This window comes from Apodemus sylvaticus, chromosome 15, assembly GCF_947179515.1.
Source record: "Apodemus sylvaticus chromosome 15, mApoSyl1.1, whole genome shotgun sequence".
NCBI lineage: Eukaryota > Metazoa > Chordata > Mammalia > Rodentia > Muridae > Apodemus > Apodemus sylvaticus.
Genome location: NC_067486.1, coordinates 39,416,288 through 39,435,701, shown reverse-complemented (window position 1 = coordinate 39,435,701; position 19,414 = coordinate 39,416,288). Strand labels below are relative to the sequence as shown.

The 19,414-nt window shown below is 37.3% G+C and overlaps 1 protein-coding gene across 1 annotated transcript in view; it reads right to left on the bottom strand.

Moving 5' to 3' along the window:
- The window catches only part of Epha6 (EPH receptor A6), a 993,878-nt gene that overhangs the window by 169,318 nt on the left and 805,146 nt on the right, over nucleotides 1–19,414 (bottom strand). The window contains exon 13 of the mRNA XM_052158907.1: nucleotides 1,195–1,256. Coding sequence (XP_052014867.1) covers nucleotides 1,195–1,256 — 62 coding nt within the window. The remainder of the gene's footprint in view (nucleotides 1–1,194; nucleotides 1,257–19,414) is intronic.

Genomic DNA, 19,414 nt, shown 5'->3' with positions numbered 1-19,414 from the left:
GTAGTTTCTATTTATTACAACCTGAAAGATGTTGCTGAATTCAACTTCAGGGATTGAATCTGGAAATCGAGTCAAGTCACAATACAAATATATCATCCTCACCAACATACAGAGTAGTTGGAAGGCAAGAACAGGAACCAATCAAGACAAGTGGAAATGAGATCATGGGAGACACACTAGATGCAAATGGAAAGTGTCCAAATAGCAAGGAACAGAAAATGAGGTGAAAATAAAAAGAGAGACAACACCTTTCAAATGGAAAAAAAAACCCTCAGCCACTTCATAACCACAGATATATTAAAGATATATTTGATTAAAGATATATTTGGATATATTAAAGAATACACTGGCATGCAAATATGTCACCTCTCCTGGGGCTAAAAACATTTACTGCAATGAATATTTTTATATTTCAGCTTTCACTGACAATGTGTATTTTCCAGGTATATCAATGGTGCTTTAAATCTTAACATATTATGAACACACTTTGGAAAAATAATGTTACAACACTTCCTTAGCTTTATTTTGTCCCCTTATATATTTATGTGGAATCATCTTCAATAGAATGGTTTTTAACGTTTTTGTTTTAAAATATAACACTGCCGAGGGGCTCTTAATCTTTCTTTTCCTCCTTAAATAGCCAAATGAACAGGAGAACAAAATTGGCAGAATTTTGGTAAATGCCCAGCAATGTGAGGACTCAGCACTTTAGGAAAAGCATAAAATACCATACTAAATTGTTAAGTGTGATATGGCTTCATGAATAGGTCTAAATGGCAATTGACCTATTTACTTTTACTTCTTTACTCATAGTTTTATATATATATATAATAAATATAAACTTTATATATATTACTTTATATATATCAATATAGTACTATGAGTATCGTATATATATATATTATATATTTATATAGTAGTATGAGTAAAGTATATATATATGTATATAATCATTAATATGACTAGTAAATTTATAGGAGAAATCAATTATGTTATTATTGTGTACCTCCTATTCCCTCAGTAATGCTTTAATGCATCACAGAATCAGCGAAATGGACCAGAGGAAAATGCTGTCATTCTCCACAGAAAACTCATGCATGACATTATGCAAAAATTAATTTATGATAAATGATTTCAAGCCTAGATCTCAGAATAGCTTATTTAAATGACATCCGAAAAGAGCACCTCACTCACCCGCAAAAAGGAGTCTAGCGATCCATTCTCCATATACTCTACCACAATCATTACTGGCCGGCCTGCAAGAGAGCAAGGGACACATGATTAGTGCCATTACAGAGAGGTGTGCTACAGGTAGGGATCTCTGGCTACAGTAGCTAATTTATTTGTATTTTAAAAAGATGAACTTCACTTCTCAACCTCTTTTATGAAAGTCTTCTCGTATATGCATCTTCTTATGTCTCTATAGTATTATTTCTTTTTGAGTTCACAAAGGGACATGAATTAAAATCTGAGTTACAAAGGAATTGAACTGAACATATTTTATAAAATGTCTTGTGATTGCTTATGTAGATTATATTCTTTTTGTCCTTGGTTCTCCCATACATGATAACCATGTCATGGTTTAAGCGGTTACTGCTGCTGTCCTTAAAGTTTGGCATAGTTTCCCTGATGCTGCAATACTTTCCCCCTGACTTACCTTAGAGTGGGAAGTTCTGAAATGATTTCTAAATCAAAGCAGAAAGGAGAAATTCATAAATCCTCCTTGAGTCCTTATAAAAGATCGACATAGACTGCTTTTAAGGGATTCCAAGCAGACTAATTTTCAGTGGATTGATGAATGTTCCACACTGGACAGGATCTATACACATGCCTGATCGTCTCTTTATTGGACACAGATTTGGTAAGCAGAAGGAGGATGGCAATGCATGAAAACCAGGCAACTCTGACTTGTAGTCAAATGCAGATCAGAAGATCAGAAAGTAGGCATCGTTTACTTCTCCTTCAATCACATCAATTGTTAGAATGCCCAATACATCTCTATTAGGTAGAGTATTTGACATAAATAACTTTGATTTGTTTCAAAGAAGAAAACATATTTACTCTTTCCAATTGCACAGGTTTAAAAGATAAAATTTCAATTGAGTGGAAAATGATATTTACCTGAAATAGGAATCTATCAATGCTTACTCTTTCTGTCTACATTATTTTTATTTCCTATTAGAATTCTTGATGATTCAATCTGAATGGTACGTAGCTATTTTTTTATGACACACACAAAAAAAGATCTGGAAAGAAACTGTGCCAATGCCAACGATGAAAATGTTGGACTCATATTTCAAGCCTTTTTTCTGAACTCAGAGTCTTGCAGGTTAGAAAGGGTAGTCATCAGAAATTGCTTCAATGTATGCAAATGCTAGATTTTACATTTGAATGTGTATTTTAAAAAAGATGAGCTAAAGGTTAAAAGGTGTAATAAAACTCCAAATTTATCATGCATAGAATTCAAACTTTAGGAAATTTCCCATTTGGAGAGAATATTAACTTATGTTCTATAATGCCCCTCAAAGCTATTAATCTTACCCATATGAACAAGGAACTTTATCACCAATTATAGAGGTGAGATGAACTGTCAGCACTGTTATAGATAAAAATCAAGAAGACATGGTTTAAACCTGAAAACTTGACATTCTGCCTATTTGTCCACTGATTTTAGGTACCCAAAAAGTAAGAATCTAAGGCTAGCTAAGTAGAAAAGTCAGTAAGATAAAAAAAAAAAAAGGTAGCTTTGTACCTCAACATCAAATTCTGAGCAAAAATTCAAGCTAGAATGGTATTGGGTTATGAGCATTTAGGAGGAAGGTTACTGCTCTGGACACCTAAATCCTCCTCCTCTATCTTCATGCCTCTATAGTATCTCTTGACCATTGTTGTCAAGGGCTCATTTTAAAGCATCTATTTCTCAATTATGTGAGTGTTATTAGAATCAAAAGAGCTTATATAAACTTCCCTGCATTGCTTCATCCCTATTACATAGATAAAGAAATCGAGGGATAGAAAAGTGAACTATGTTTCTTGCCCCCCTCCCCCCCGCCCAAAGCCAGAAAGTAGCATTATTAAGCATCTTGCCTAGTGCTTGGGATCTTTGAACATTTATGGCAGGGTTGAATCTCAGAAAAGATTACTGGATAATAGCTCTATGCCTTTTCTTGTTAGTCATTCTCTCCAGTGAAGGGCACCATCTTCCTAACCTACCTTGCTCTACTGGCTAGCACCTTCACTCACTCAATTATGCCTTCTGTTTTCCACTTTGCTATTTACCTGTTGGAGTTACTTCTTATCTTGCTCTTTTTGGCAATACTACCTACCATAATGCCCCAATCCCGACTCCATACTTCAGAATTTAAACACTGCATATTCTTTTTGCACTGCTGTTTCCCGTAAACTCTTACCTCTGCTATTGTGTATGTTACCTCATGCTATGCTTGCCCATTATTACACTGCTTGGCTTCCTCTTCTTCCTGTAGAGACTTGTGTCATTGGATTTCTGAGGGTTGCTTCCTATAGGTCTGAGCATAGTAGGTACTTCATAAAATCAATCTATATTTTCTTATTGATTTCACTATCTTTGAGAGATAACACTAAATTATTTCAGCAAGAATTTTTAATGATACGAATTCAAAGTATTCTGGGATTAGTTCTATCTATAATTAACTCTTTTGAAGGTACTTTTGGCACTCTTAAACCCATCAGTGAGGAGTTTCACTTCTCATAAGAATAATAATGAATTAGATGAAGACGGTCCCTGTTTCCTGTGAATTAGAAGCTTCCTTTAGGCTATTCTTTTGCATTTTATGCAGCAATGTCAGCTGAAATGAAGAATTGTGGGTTTCTTTTCAGACTATTGTTAAAATTTAATTTGTAATTTATTTTCTATTGGTTTTCTATAGGGACTATGTAGGTATATGTGATGGCTATTCCTGGTTGTCAACTTGACTATATCTGGAATTAACTACCATCCAGAAATAGAGGGCAAACCTGTAATCCAGATCTCAAGGCTGGAAGACACAGGCTTCTGACCTGGATCTTGTCATGGAGATCTTGAGGCACAGTGGCCATGATGAATATCTTAGGCCCAGACAAAATAGTATATGTTTTTAATCTTAGGAGACTAAGGCAAATAGATCTCTGAGTTCAAGACCAATATTGTTATGTCTGCCTTTGGATGAAGATGCAGGGCTTTCAGCTTCTCCAGGCTCGTGTCTGCCTGCCATCCTCCTGTCTTGAGGACAATGAACTGAACTCTGAACCAGTAAGCCAACCCCAATTAAATGTTGTCCTTTATAAGAGTTCCTTTAGTCATGGTGTCTTTGCACAGCAATGGAAACCCTAACTATGATAGTATAATGTGAAGTTTGCACACAAACTTGTGGTTCCCTATTGCATGTACGTCAAAAATACACAGGGATAAGGGAACTTATGAAAATTTGGATGCTATCCTTTATTTCTGCTTTAGGTGAGGAAAGTGTTCTTTTTTTATCTTGCTTTTTCAATATGCACAATTACATATGTAAATCATATACCATATATTCCCAGTATGACTGCTCCTAGAAGATATACTTGGAAGTAATTGATTCCATTTCTAAATTTTCAAAAATATCTGAGCTCATTCCTTTAGTACATTTCAGTCTGTTGCTTCAAGTGCCTCAGAACACAGCATTATCCTAAGTGATTGAATTGTGCTACCGACAATGAGCAAACTCCAGGATGCTTTTACCACAGTGAGGTCTCAAAATTAGCACTTAATTTATAGAAAGTTCATTGGTTTGATGCTGAAACTCCCAGACCACCCAAGGTTATTGTTTTCAAGATTGTAAAGTTATAAATATCCGGATATTGTTATGGGTAGTCTCAACTATATGAGAACCAAAATCTGAGAAATCACTTATTTATATTAAGATAATCACAAAATTCCTTTATCATTCTTTTCTATTATATATGACAATAACTATTTTCTTTCATTTGGAATATTAAAGTATATAAAACATATGCATGTACACATATGTCAGTACACACATATATGTATGATATATATATTAATATATATATTCAAAATTTTCAAGTACTTCCTAACTCCTACAATGACTTTCATTAAGGAGGTTTGCACAATTAAAGACTCAACTATTCTCATGATGGTATCAAAGAAAGAAAGCAAAAGCACCCTTTCAATTCCTCATAAAAATCTCAGAGAAACTCTTTGTTAGTGAAATACATCTTCTTCAGAGAAGATTTGTGATAGAAAGGGATTACAGAAATTTGCCATTTTTATATAAGTAATGAGCCGGTGCAGGATGCGGTGTTTTGAATCAACTCAGCAATTTCTAATGTGCAGCCAGTAAAATAAAGAATCGAAACAAATCTCAACAACCTCAGAACTCTATTACAGATTTAAATCATTCTAGCTTATTTAACATTCGATCATGTCTATATTCTGTCTAGCAGGCTATAAACTTGCAGTGATAACTTGGATTGACAGAGCGCGGTATTTTTTTTTCTACCCACATGCAATTCAGCACTCCTTGAGCCAGTTATTTTATCAACTCTTCCTCCCTGCTTGTTTTATAAAGAGTGAATTACAATTATAATCTCCTCTTGGTTTGATAATAAATGAAATAATTTTCTTATCCATGTAATGCTTTCCACAGATATGGATAATATAAATCTGAAAAGATAAAATGTATTAAATTATTATTTTTATTCACATGATAACTGCTAAAATTGGGGAATTGTATTTTTAAAGTGTTGCCTGGTGAGTATCAGAAGCTCTCCTAAGCAAAACTCATCTTCAATGACTTTGAATCTTAAATTATTTTACATTTATGAATTATAATTTAATGTATTTTAATCTAATATTTTACTAGTCATATATAAAAATCACATACTTAATAGGTACTATGTAATATTTCAGTACTATGTGATATTTCAATAAACAGTCATTGTGCAGTATTTTATTAAGAATAAAATATTTGTTTCCTTAAACCTTGCGTGCTTTCTATAGGGGAAGCATTTTAAATACTTTCCCAACATTTTGAAACATACCGTGTGCCATCATTCTCTCTATTGAGGTTACTACGCTGTAGCACATCAGAATTTCTTGCTCCTATATAATCTTCTATCCATTTACCACTTGAATACTGTTACTCATCCCAGAATTTTGGTAATCACCATCCTTCTCTCAGCTTCTCTCAGATGGGCCAGTTTATATTGCACCCTGGAGTGAGAGAATGTAGTGTTTATTCTGTTTAACATGGTGATCTCTGGCTCCACCTGTATTACCAACATTTGTAACACTGCCTCCAAGGAGGACTCTATCTTGAATTGTACTGGAGGCCATTCATGCTATGCTCTAGCAGAGAATATCTTTATTCTGTCTATTCTGTCTGGATCCTAAAGAATCTTAGTGAGGCTGGATTCCAAAATAATGAATTTACTTATTTGGGAGAGAACATTTCAAGGTGGCATCCTATCTGTGTTTACTGCTCAGTGCTTTTAGATATATAGTTGGAGAGAGCGGAATGAAGTATAAAAACTGGCAATTTGGTAAATGAGTAACTTTAAAGTTTCAGTAAAGGCAGGTGCAGACAAAGCATTTAACAATTTGTAATTGTTAAAGAGATTACAGCTACTAAAGAGAGACCATAGAACTTATACTGGTAATTGGAAAGCCACCTGGTTTGTAAAACTCCGCCCACTAAGAGATTTAGGATATGAATGTAAATTCGTTAGATAGTAGAATACTTTGCAGACAGGACCCTAGCATTATAGGCCTCCTCTGAGAGCTTCACCCAGCTTCTGACTGAAATGGGCACAGAGACTCACAGTCAAACATTAGATGGAGCTTAGGGTGTCTTGTGGAAGAGTTGGTGCAAGTATTGAGGGACCTGGAGGGGATAGGGACTCCACAAGAAGACTAACAAAGCCAACTAGCCTATATCCTTCAGGGTTCCCAGAGACTGAACCACCAACCAACATGGACTTCACCTAGACCCCCTGCCCTATAGAAGATCATATAGCTTGGTCTTCCTCCACATTCCCTCTCCCTCAACTATGCTGCTCTTTTCTTCTAGTCTCCCTTTTTTCCATTTCAATCACACAGACACACAGAGAAACACACACATACACATATACACACACTCACACACAGAGACACAGACTCAGATACACACACACACACACACACACTCATTCACTCACACACAGACTCACATAGAGATCATAGGCACACATGGATACATACTCATTCACACAGACAGACACAGAGATACACACAGACACTTAACGAGATACATACGTACTCACCTACATAGACACACACACAGATACACAGACACACAGAGACACACACATAAGATATCAGAATCCTATGGCCCTCTTTAATGTCTCATGCCTCATTTTACCTTTTGCCTACATTCAGTACTTTCTCATCACCTAATATTACTTTATCCTGCTCTCCTTTCTAAATATTATGCTTCACACACACTCATGATTTTTTATGTTCAATCATACATACTTACGTGCATACATCCATACATATATACCATACATCCATACATATTCTATAGCCATTTTTTTTTCTGATCAAGTGGCATCACTTAATAGTATACGTTTTAAGTTCATTTTCTGAAAATTTCATTGCTCTCATAAATAGATCATCAATCAATGTGGATGTTCTAAGAAAAGAATTTTTTTCTAAGCCCGACAAATGAGAGAATGTGTGTGCTGTCTTGTCTGTATCTGACTTACTTTGCTTTCTGTGATGATCCACGTTTGCATTCATTTTCTAGCATGTAACATAATTTCATTCTTTGTTATAGCTGAAGAAAGTCTTTTGTGTATATATATTACATTTTCTTCATTCATCTGTTGATAAACATGTCGGCTAATTTCATGACTTAGCTCTTGCAATAGAGATGTGCAGCTATCTCTGTAGTAAATTGCCTTTGAGTTCTCTGGGTACCCTTAAGTGGTATACTTCAGGCTGATGCTACTTCTATTTTTAGTTTTTGAGGAACATCTATACTTATTTCCATAGTGTCTAGACCAATTTAATCCCAAGAATAGTAAAAAGATTCCCTTTTTCTCACATCCTTCCTAGCATTTAAAGAGAGTCTTTGAGCTAGACTAGATGGATTTTGCATCAGAAAATACATAGAAATATTGGGATGTTACAGTTTATAGACAGATAAGCGGATATTAGCCCAGAAGCTCCGAATACCCAAGACATAATTCACATATCAAATGATGCCCAAGAAAGAAGGAGAGGCCCCTGGTCCTGGAAAGGCTTGATGCAGCAGGGTAGGGGAGTACCAGGACAGGGAAGTGAGAGGAGGTGGATTGGAGAACAGGGTGAGGGGAGAGGGCTTATGGGACTTTCTGGGAGGGGAGGAACCAGGAAAGGGGAAATCATTTGAAATGAAAATAAGGACTATATCTAATAATAAAAAGAGATGTGCTGGAGTGTCAACTTGAAAAGGAGTGGAATTGTTATGGTAATTTCTGATCATCATCTAGGCTGGACTAAGAAACACTTGGGTTGTTAATGAAGCATACCTTCGGGTGTGTTGCTGAGGGTGGTTTCAGATAGACCTGCCTCTATCATGGGCAGCATCATCCCTAGCGGTGAGGAGCTGGAAGGAACCAAGAAGTACAAGAGGAAGAAGAAGAAACCTGTGCACAAATATTTTGCCGTTATCTTGTTTTCTTTCCTGATCTGCCAAGATGTGAGCAGTCACTCACAGACTGCCACACCCTCGCCTTTATAATGGATTCTCCTCTGAAGTCAGCAAGAATGACCCTCCCCTTGCTTCCTGCCAGGAGTTCGTTCACAGCTGTGGGCAAAATGATCCAAGTATTCAATACTAAATATGGAATCATCCAGGAACAGCATGAAGGAATGAGTGCATACATCTCCATCATACGTTACTTCCAGACTGGCTGCTGGTGACTGATTTTAAGCTAGTGTGTGTTTCTCACAATTAAGTAGGCTTGTTACTGAAAACGACTTAAGAGATGATCCCAGCGCTCTTGGCAAAAAGCTAGAGAAGGAAGCACGGCATCCCGATATACAAAGGACTGAGCAGCTATTGGGAAGGAGGACCCATGTTTATGAACACAACAACAGTTCTTAGTCCGGATTTACTTAAGTGAAAATGAGTGGTGTGAACCCAAAAAACCATCAGCCGAAAGGACAGACAACAAGAACAACAAAGCCCCCAACCACACTGCACTTGCTGCGGTTCCAGAGAGCAGCGACATGCCACCTGTATCAACAAGTTCCCACATTACTCAGTAATGTTCTTCCTGTTAGAAATTACCATAGAGGCAAAAAAGTTCTTTTTGTCTAGGAATGTCACATAGACAACAGAAATAGCTGCTAAAGGTGCTTTAATGATACGCTGCCTTTCTCTATGAGAAGTGGAATGCACAGATTGTGATACAAAATTTTAACAGCATAGGCCTTTTATCTTTAGACAGTTTATTGAATTACTATTAAATTTTTAAAAGTACATGCGTGTGTGTGTGTGTGTGTGTGTGTGTGTGTGTGTATTCATATTGGTGCCTTCAGAAAGCAGAGGAGGACATCAAACTGCCTGGACCTATAGTTAAGAGCAGTTTTGAGCCACTAAATATATGTGTTGGGAACTGAATACCAATCAAGAACATCAAATACTTTTAACCTCTGAGCTGTCTCTCCAGCACCATCCATCCCTGGCTTTTAATGTTTATTTAGGGATCTAAACTGAGCTTTCTCAGTCTTGCAAGCAATGTAGTTTACTTGCTGAATCATATCCCTGGGCCTTATATAGGTAAAAACTTTTATTTTGGTAAATAATATATAAATACATACTACATGTAAATCCTAATTGAATCATAAGAAACATAATAAATAACATTTGTATGTTTATTAATGTGTTGGGCACTGTCCTAAGGACAACAATTTTCTTTAATTTCATTCTTATAGCATTTCTGTAGTAAATGCAATTATTAGATTGGTTTAACAAATGAACTTGTTGATATACTGAGAGTTTAAGCAGCAATGCCAGGCCTTAACAACCTTCAGAGCCCAAATACTTGTCCATTTTGATGAACTTTGAAATGACTTCATTAGTCATTTGGAAAGGATAACATGTCACCCCAAACCTTTATGTCTTCCTGCAGAAACATTTGGGAAAGAAATTACAGACGGTGTGCTTTTGTGGCTACCAAAGATTTTTATAGACCAGTTATTTATGACCAGCAAGTTAGTGATAAGGAAAACAACTAGAAAAGCTTGTGATTTTTTTCACCCATATCCCAAGCATCAGTTTATGAATATCATCTCAAGACACCATTATACATCGATCTTTAAAAGTAATTTTCCTCATATTCTCATAGGGGACTTAAGCAAATGAAATTTCACACTTGTAATTTCACTTGCAAGGGGACATATATGGAAACTTTTAAGAGTGGTAATGTAAAAATATTTTTTCAGATCCTCGGGGGAAGGCAATGGAGGTGCTGTTACATTCTGAAATCTTTTAAGAGTTCCTAAAAGGCTAGCAGAAAGCTCTCCTTTTCCCAGTAGTGATAGCATGTTGCACTTCTCACTTCCAAACTGTCTTTCGCTAATATAAGTGATATGTTACACAGTTATCCAGTTTTCTGTATCATTCTATCAGAAAAAAAATCTCCAGGAAATTTAAGATAAAATAAATCTCTGTCATATATATTCACTATATTCTAGTATGGTAGAATAGAGACCCGAGAAAACTACACTGAATTAACATACAGTATTGCTCTACCCTGTCCTCCTGCCCAATTCAACCCTCGCCCGACCTCATACCACCTGTATTCTTTTTCTTTGAAACTTCCACACACCATGACTTTTTATGAGTTTCTTACCTTCTATGAGTACTTCAATTGAAGCACATACCTCCAAAGATTTAAAGCTAACATTCACATATGAACAGAAACACGAGGAATTTGTCTTTCTGGATTTGGGTTACTTCACACAGAATGGTTATTTCCAGCTTCATGCATTTACCTACGGGTCTCATAATTTCACTTTACAGCTTAACACTATTTCATTTTGTATATGAGTCATATTTCATTATCCATTCACAAATTGGTAGATATATTGGTTATTTGCTCCTCCTGGCTATTGTACATTGGACTGCAATGAACACTGATGGCAAAGTATCTCTATAGTAGGATTTGCAGCCCTTTGAGATAATCTCCCAAGTGTTCTTGCTGTATCCTGGGGTAGCTGTTAGCTTTTGAGAAACCTCTACATTGATTTCCTTGGTGGCTATACCAGTTTGTATGCTCACCAATAATCAATAAGTGTTCCTTGCTCCTGTGTCCCCAACATCATCATTTGTTGTCATTTGTTTTATATTCTTGGTCATAAAATCTGGATAAAATCTTAAGGTAGATTAAGTTTGCAGTTAAGATTTTGAACATTAAAAATATTCTTACCTATTCCTATTTTCCCCTTTTGAGAGCTCTCTGTTTAGTTCCATGGCCTAACTTTAATTGTTTACCTTCTTCCTGTGTAGGGTACTCTGTGGATGATCCATAAAGGGTCATGCAGTTCATGCACAGACTTTTTGGAGCATGGTCTCTTCACTCAGCTTGCTAGCACACACTTATCCTGGATAATGTATTTCCTTAAAAAAAAAAATCTGTCTTTATTTCTATTTCTAGCTATATGCCTATTGTACAATTTGTTGCCCTTGGACATAAGAACCTGGATTATTTCAATAAGTTCCCTGAGACACTCTGGCAGGTGCCCTACACACCCAGATCCCTGCCTATAATACCATCTATACAGGTTATTTCCGATGAACTTTTAATTATAATGAGAAAACAATTGCTAAATGCATCACACATAATTAGATCACTGACTACTCTCTCCCTACCTGCAGAGTTCCTATTTATATCCAATTCCTCGCTGAAATTTTTACAAGATGTTTAAGTTTTCCTTCTCAGAGTTCAGTTTAGCTAAGAACACTCCCTACAAGCTGTCTGTGAAAAGAACTGAGGAAAGCCCACACTGGGTCAGAGTGTGGCTTCCACTGTGTTCTGCCCTACAAAGCAGAAGGAAGAACACCAAATGGAGACATATTCGTTTCAGGGCTGGTCTCCCTCTTACTCATGTTTTTAAGTGGCCTAGCTGCCCAACAGGGCATGCATTCTACCCTGAGGGAACCAGCAATCTGAAGGAAAAGAGGCACTGGAACAGGCTGGTTCCTTTGGTGTTTCTAATTAGGGAGAAAAACACACTTACAAAACAGCCCTAGTCAGTGAGAAGATTAAATGCTGACTCACACGGAGACACAGCTAAATTAGCAAATGGCGTGAGGCTGCTTAGAATTTTTCTTTGTAAGAAAATGATTTCTTTGACAAGAATTGACCGTGTTTTTAAATAGAACCCCAAAAAATAAATGGCATAATCTATAATGATAAACAAGCTCTCCACATGCTGGACATGTTTTTTTAGTGAGAATTTAAATAGCTATGTGAGATTTGTATTTTTAAGATTCAAACTTATTCTAATGATAGATAAAAAGAAGCTTTTATGTTAATAAGAAGGCTTAGCTAAGGTCAAAGGGTAAAGCTTTTTAAAGATTGTGAATAGACACACATAAATGGATGAGAGATTACTTAAAGGCTCTTTTAAGATTTTTCATGTCTCTCTGGCAGACAAGGAAAAAACTCACATTGTGTTCAAGAGTTTGCTATCAAATGCACCGTGCAGCCACTTTTCCCCGTTTGAATGTTCTGTCAGTCTATATAATGGCGGTCCTGCTCAGCTCTAATACTGAGCAGGATGTTGAAAGCTGATATTTAGTTCTGCAGAAGCAAGTGCTTCTTTTTTGAGCTTCCCGCTGCCTGGAGACACCCCCACCCCTGAAACTTTCAAGTGTTGGCACACATGAACACGGATCCACCTTTTGGGGAAGAGATTCTAGAGTATACATAGCCTTTAATTTTTCTTTATTCTTCAGTGTTGGGCATGGAGATGCTGCTAAAGGACCACCACGCTTTCAGGTGTTGTGTTACAGAACCAATCTCACTTTCTGCCGACAAATAAAGAACAATAGTCCCACTCTATTGGGTGACTTGTCCATAAGATTCCTTCAGTTCTTAAACTGCATTAACGTTTCCCAAGCCTAACGTCTGCAGGTTCTTAATGACATTTTAAACTTAGTTTAGGTTCCTATTCTTACTCCTAGAAATTCCAAATATTTTGAGGCTTGACTTTTTTTAATCGTTTCCCTATTTTTCGGGGTACTTCTTTAGTTAATTCCGACAACCAGAGCACACACCAACTCTTTTAAGCCCACTGACTTTTTTTTTATTCGATATATTTTTTATTTACATTTCAAATGATTTCCCCTTTTCTAGACCCCCACTCCCCGACAGTCCCGTAAGCCCCCTTCCTTCCCCCTGTCCTCCCACCCACCCCTTCCCACTTCCCCGTTCTGGTTTTGCAGATTACTGCTTCACTGAGTCTTTCCAGAACAAGGGGCCACTCCTCCTTTCTTCTTGTACCTCATTTGATGTGTGGATTATGTTTTGGGTATTCCAGTTTTCTAGGTTAATATCCACTTATTAGTGAGTGCATACCATGATTCACCTTTTGAGACTGGGTTACCTCACTTGTATGATGTTCTCTAGCTCCATCCATTTGCCTAAGAATTTCATGAATTCATTGTTTCTAATGGCTAAATAGTACTCCATTGTGTAGATATACCACATTTTTTGCATCCGCTCTTCTGTTGAGGGATACCTGGGTTCTTTCCAGCATCTGGCAATTATAAATAGGACTGCTATGAACATAGTAGAGCATGTATCCTTATTACATGGTGGGGAATCCTCTGGGTATATGCCCAGGAGTGGTATAGCAGGATCTTCTGGAAGTGAGGTGCCCAGTTTTCGGAGGAACCGCCAGACTGATTTCCAGAGTGGTTGTACCAATTTGCAACCCCACCAGCAGTGGAGGAGTGTTCCTCTTTCTCCACACCCTCTCCAACACCTGCTGTCCCCTGAATTTTTAATCTTAGCCATTCTGACTGGTGTAAGGTGAAATCTCAGGGTTGTTTTGATTTGCATTTCCCTAATGACTAATGAAGTTGAGCATTTTTTAAGATGCTTCTCCGCCATCCGAAGTTCTTCAGGTGAGAATTCTTTGTTTAACTCTGTACCCCATTTTTTAATAGGGTTGTTGGGTTTTCTGGAGTCTAACTTCTTGAGTTCTCTATATATATTGGATATAAGCCCTCTATCTGATGTAGGATTGGTGAAGATCTTTTCCCAATTTGTTGGTTGCCGATTTGTCCTCTTGATGGTGTCCTATGCCTTATAGAAACTTTGTAATTTTATGAGGTCCCATTTGTCAATTCTTGATCTTAGAGCATACGCTATTGGTGTTCTGTTCAGAAACTTTCTCCCTGTACCGATGTCCTCAAGGGTCTTCCCCAGTTTCTTTTCTATTAGCTTCAGAGTGTCTGGCTTTATGTGGAGGTCCTTGATCCATTTGGATTTGAGCTTAGTACAAGGAGACAAGGATGGATCAATTCGCATTCTTCTGCATGCTGACCTCCAGTTGAACCAGCACCATTTGTTGAAAAGGCTATCTTTTTTCCATTGGATGTTTTCAGCCTCTTTGTCGAGGATCAAGTGGCCATAGGTGTGTGGGTTCATTTCTGGATCTTCAATCCTGTTCCATTGATCCTCCTGCCTGTCACTGTACCAATACCATGCAGTTTTTAACACTATTGCTCTGTAGTATTGCTTGAGGTCAGGGATAGTGATTCCCCCCAGACTTTCTTTTGTTGCTGAGAATAGTTTTAGCTATCCTGGGTTTTTTGTTAAGCCCACTGACTTTGAACAATAAGCAAGCCGACAAAAATACAACCTAGATTTGTATCTGGCTTTTGCATTGATTGTAAACTGTGTCCTAAGTGGGTCCTTAAACACAAACCTCCTTGAACCTAGCACTACCAATGTTGCAAACATATAAAGGGGGCAGTCTCGGTTAATGGATTAGCACTGCAGTCGCTTGTGCTTTGATGGCTGGGTATACTGTTACTCCACCTGTGACCCTGTCTTTCAAGGCTTCTCTTACCAGAGGTAAGCAGTAATCTTGGGTGCCTGCCTAGACCTGTCTGAGTCTCTGCAACTTAGTTTCTCTTCTTAGATGCCATTCTTCTGAAGCCTAAAACTGCCAAAACCTTAGAGAAAGAGAGATCTTTAAAAGAATAACAGGAGTTGTAGAGATTGAGGTGGGGGGTGGGGTTTGAGGTCAGGGAACTAACAAGGAAGGGAGAAACCTGAAGTTAGAACTACAGAGGAAGGGATATCTTCTTTTTTACTGTACGGCATTTCAAATGTTTAGTTGGAACTTGTCCTCACACTTTTCATCTTTTACAGATCCTTTCAGCTCTTGACTTAAGAACATGGACAGTCTCATCTGTAATCCATCCTGGGTAATTGGCAATACTTGCTTCTGCAAAATATTCAGCAGATGAGTACCAGGAGATTTCTTCCTGAAGAGCTCCTACTTATAAAGTATATTGTATAAGGCATATTTATATGAAGTACATGATATGTTATTAAAATAAGGCAAATTTTGTATATTCTTTGGAAAATTAATTTAATAATCACTGCAATTGGGGCAACTCTTTCCATTAGCAAACTGTTGGTTTGTTGTGACTGGGTTTGAAATGTTTTAGGCCAAAGTCCCTGCCCCCACTCCACTTCCCACAGCCTCTTAGCATGCCTGAAAATATGAAGAAACCAAATGATTTAAGTTGATTTTTTTTTTCTGAACCGCTGTTTGATCACATTTAAAATTTAATGTATACTTTTCCACTGTTGATTTCCCATGGTGCAGAGTTCATGTTAAATTTTCTTAACGTATTCTTCACTCCATTCAAACCTGCCATCTAGTTATAATAATCCATGTTATTTCTTTTCTACAACCTCTGTATGTGCCCACAGCTAAGAACATCATCAACAGCAGGCACAAGACTTCCTGTGGCTTCACACTTACCACACATAGTCTCATTTGAACACCTAAAGTGTGCATTTCTAAAAAAATTTTTTTAGATTGGGTAGCAGTTCATACAATATTTCCCGTAACTTTGTATCAAGCAGTATTTCACATGAAATAGAGACAGGAAAATCTTAAGTGGGTTGAGGAGCCATTTTAATATTTACTCGGGACTGTGAGGCATTTGCTGTGAAAAAGGTACAGTTGAAATGTTAGTGACGTATACAAAGCTGGTTTGTGAACCCATTTCCTTTTTTTTTTTTTTTAAAGTTTTCTTTTCATTGCAGTATTTCTCTAAAGAAAACATACTATTGCTTTTGGAATTTAGTGACTTATTTTTTATTTCTTCTTTAGTATTTTTTTATTGTTTATTTTATTTTATTTATTTATTTTTTTATTAAATATATTCTTTATTTACAATTCAAATGATTTCCCCTTTTCTGGTTTCTCCCTCCCTGAAAGTCCCACAAGTCCTCTCCCCTCCCCCTGTTCCCCAATTAACCCCTCCCACTTCCCTGTCCTGGTATTCCCCTACACTGCTGCATTGAGCCTTTCCAGGACCAGGGGCCTCATTTGATATGTGAATTGTGTCGTGGGTATCCAAACTTCTGGGCTAATATCTACTTATCAGTCAGTGCATCCCATGTGTGTTCTTTTGTGACTGGGTCACCTCACTCAGGATGACATTCTTCAGTTCCACCCACTTGCCTAAGAATTTTATGAATTCATTGTTTTTAATAGCTGAGTAGTATTCCATTGTGTAAATATACCACATTTTCTGTATCCATTCCTCTGTTGAGGGACATCTGGGTTCTTTCTAGCTTCTGGCTATTATAAATCGAGCTACTTTGAACATAGTGGAGCATGTGTTCTTATTATATGCTGGGGAATCCTCTGAGTATATGCCCAGAAGTGGTATAATGGGGTCCTCTGGTAGTATCATGCCCAGTTTCTGAGGAACCACCAGACTGATTTCCAGAGTGGTTGTACCAGCTTGATTGGGAACCCACTTCCTATTGGAGCCAGCCAAGGGGCAGGAATACGGATGTAGAAAGCTTTGGATCTTTGAATTTAAGAGTGATCAAAATCTCTTTTTGAGAAAATAAACATGTAATAATAAACAGTATTAATTATATTCTCAAAAAACTGCCCATACAGTGTTTGAAAGGCCGAGTGCTCAGATTTATACTGTTACTCAGTTCTGGGTAAGCAAAGAAAAAGTCTAACCACGTCGGCTGTTTCCTTTGTATGTAGCACACGTCACATGGTGAAGACTCTCAAAGGCAAATGAGAAAGTGAGTCATATTCATGGTACAGGCAGGCAAACTGAGATGCTCCTCCGGAGTGATATCGGCTTCTAAGATTAACCACAGAGGAGAGAGTAGACAGATTTTTCCACGTTTGTTTTTGTTTGAACATACCTATTTAAAGGTCCTCCTTGCTTCTCCATGTTGTTTAGCATTATACTATATTTCCTAATGTCTCTCTCTATGCTAGATTCAGAGAAATAATCCTTTTAAAATGTCCTTTCTAGAAATAAGAAATTCACAAATTATTGACTTGTTACAGAAATACCGACAAGCTTGTCTGTTTTCTCTCATGATCCAGTGGTTGTTCTAATATGGAAGTGGGAAACAAAGGATCAATACTTCTATACAAAACATACTTGGGTATCTCATTTAAATTTGATTAACAGGAACCAAATTAACATCTGCACTAGAACAGATTTGCTAATACATCAATGACACAGGAAATATCTTGAGGGACTGCCAAATTCTGAGGCATATAATCAATTAGCAGACGCCCAGCAGGCATCGCCCTTCAGATGCTCTAAGCGTGTCCTGGTAGTGATGGGGCTGGAAGATGCTTCCTGTCCTTGGTTTAATATCCTAACCCTGAAGGAGCATCCCTGAAACATTACACAATAAAGGATTAGTTTCATTGCATTGAATGTAGGAAACAATAGGAACTTCATGTGATTTAAGTAAGTGATTGCATTACTTACTTAAGACAAGATTATGAAGGAAAGTCTTGGGAAGTCAGCTAGAGTTGAATGAGAGAAAAAATACAAATTACCTTTGAAAAATATGGCAGCCCTTGCTGTTAGGGGAGAAAAATGTACAGGGATCACTTATGAGAGGGCTTTACGTCAGGAAGAGTGAGCTGAGTTAATTTCAGAGAGAAGGAACAGGAACAAGTTGAGGTCCATAAATGTTTTACTCAGTAATTTTGTTTCACCTGATTTGTATGTAAGTCATGAAATCTGAATGGAGCTTTTTCTCCTATGAAAGCTGGAGGCAACTTTGGCTTAAAGCCTAGAAGAATAGTGTTGGGGACGCTCTCTCAGATCCTGCTCTGGAAGGGAGTACTTTGTGTTTGTGTGGTGGAAATATCATCTTCCTTCTGTCATTCCCAATGGCTAAATGACAAGGGCTATTTCAATTTTTTTGCTAGTATTGCTGAATAATTCAAATCACTGTTAAACTTCATAATATCTCTGCCAGATATATCTAAATTCAATGCACCACGAGTGCCTGCTGCCCACAGAGAAAGAACAAAGGGTGTCAGGTCTTCTGGACTAATATTAAGGATTAAACTACTAAAGTACAAATTGGGTGTATCTACTCAATTCTAATCAGTGAAATATTAATTAAATAAAGTGGAGTTATATTCAAAAAATTATAGCGCAAATTAATTTTTCCAGAAAAAAACCCACACATACACTGAATGTTTTACAGAGCTGGCTGACTCATTGCAATATTAAGGAAGTTATAATGTTGCAGGCCTAAACCAAATATCTTGCGTGATCTTACCCAGTAATTCTTTATTATCCACATTCTATGTGACATAATATTCTTGCACTTTGACAAATCCTTCTGGGATGTAAAACAGACCTTCTACCAACTTGAAAGCTAAGAACACTGTCAGATAACATGTCAGGTTCGTAGTAGTCCCTCCTTTACTGTCACAGCTTGTCTATGCTGTGATGCCTTTAAAAAGTGTCCTTATTTGTAGCTTTCTTCATTTTGTTACTATAAAAGTTCATAAAGGTCTGGAGAGATGGCTTATACGTTCAAAGTACGTGCTGCTTTTGCAGAGGACCTGGGTTCAATTCTCAGCACGCACATGGCACTCACAACCCTTTGTAACTCCAGTTCCAGAAGACATGACATTCTTTTTGGTCTCTGTGGGTAGCAGGCATTCACGGTCTGTTGATACATATGCAGAGAAAACACTCATACTCATAAAATAAAAAGAAATAAATCTTTAGAAAAACTGTCACTAAATGACTGCTTTGCTGGAACATGGAATTTGGGCATCCTAAGTATGTGGTCCTGGGCCAAGGTCACCCATTGT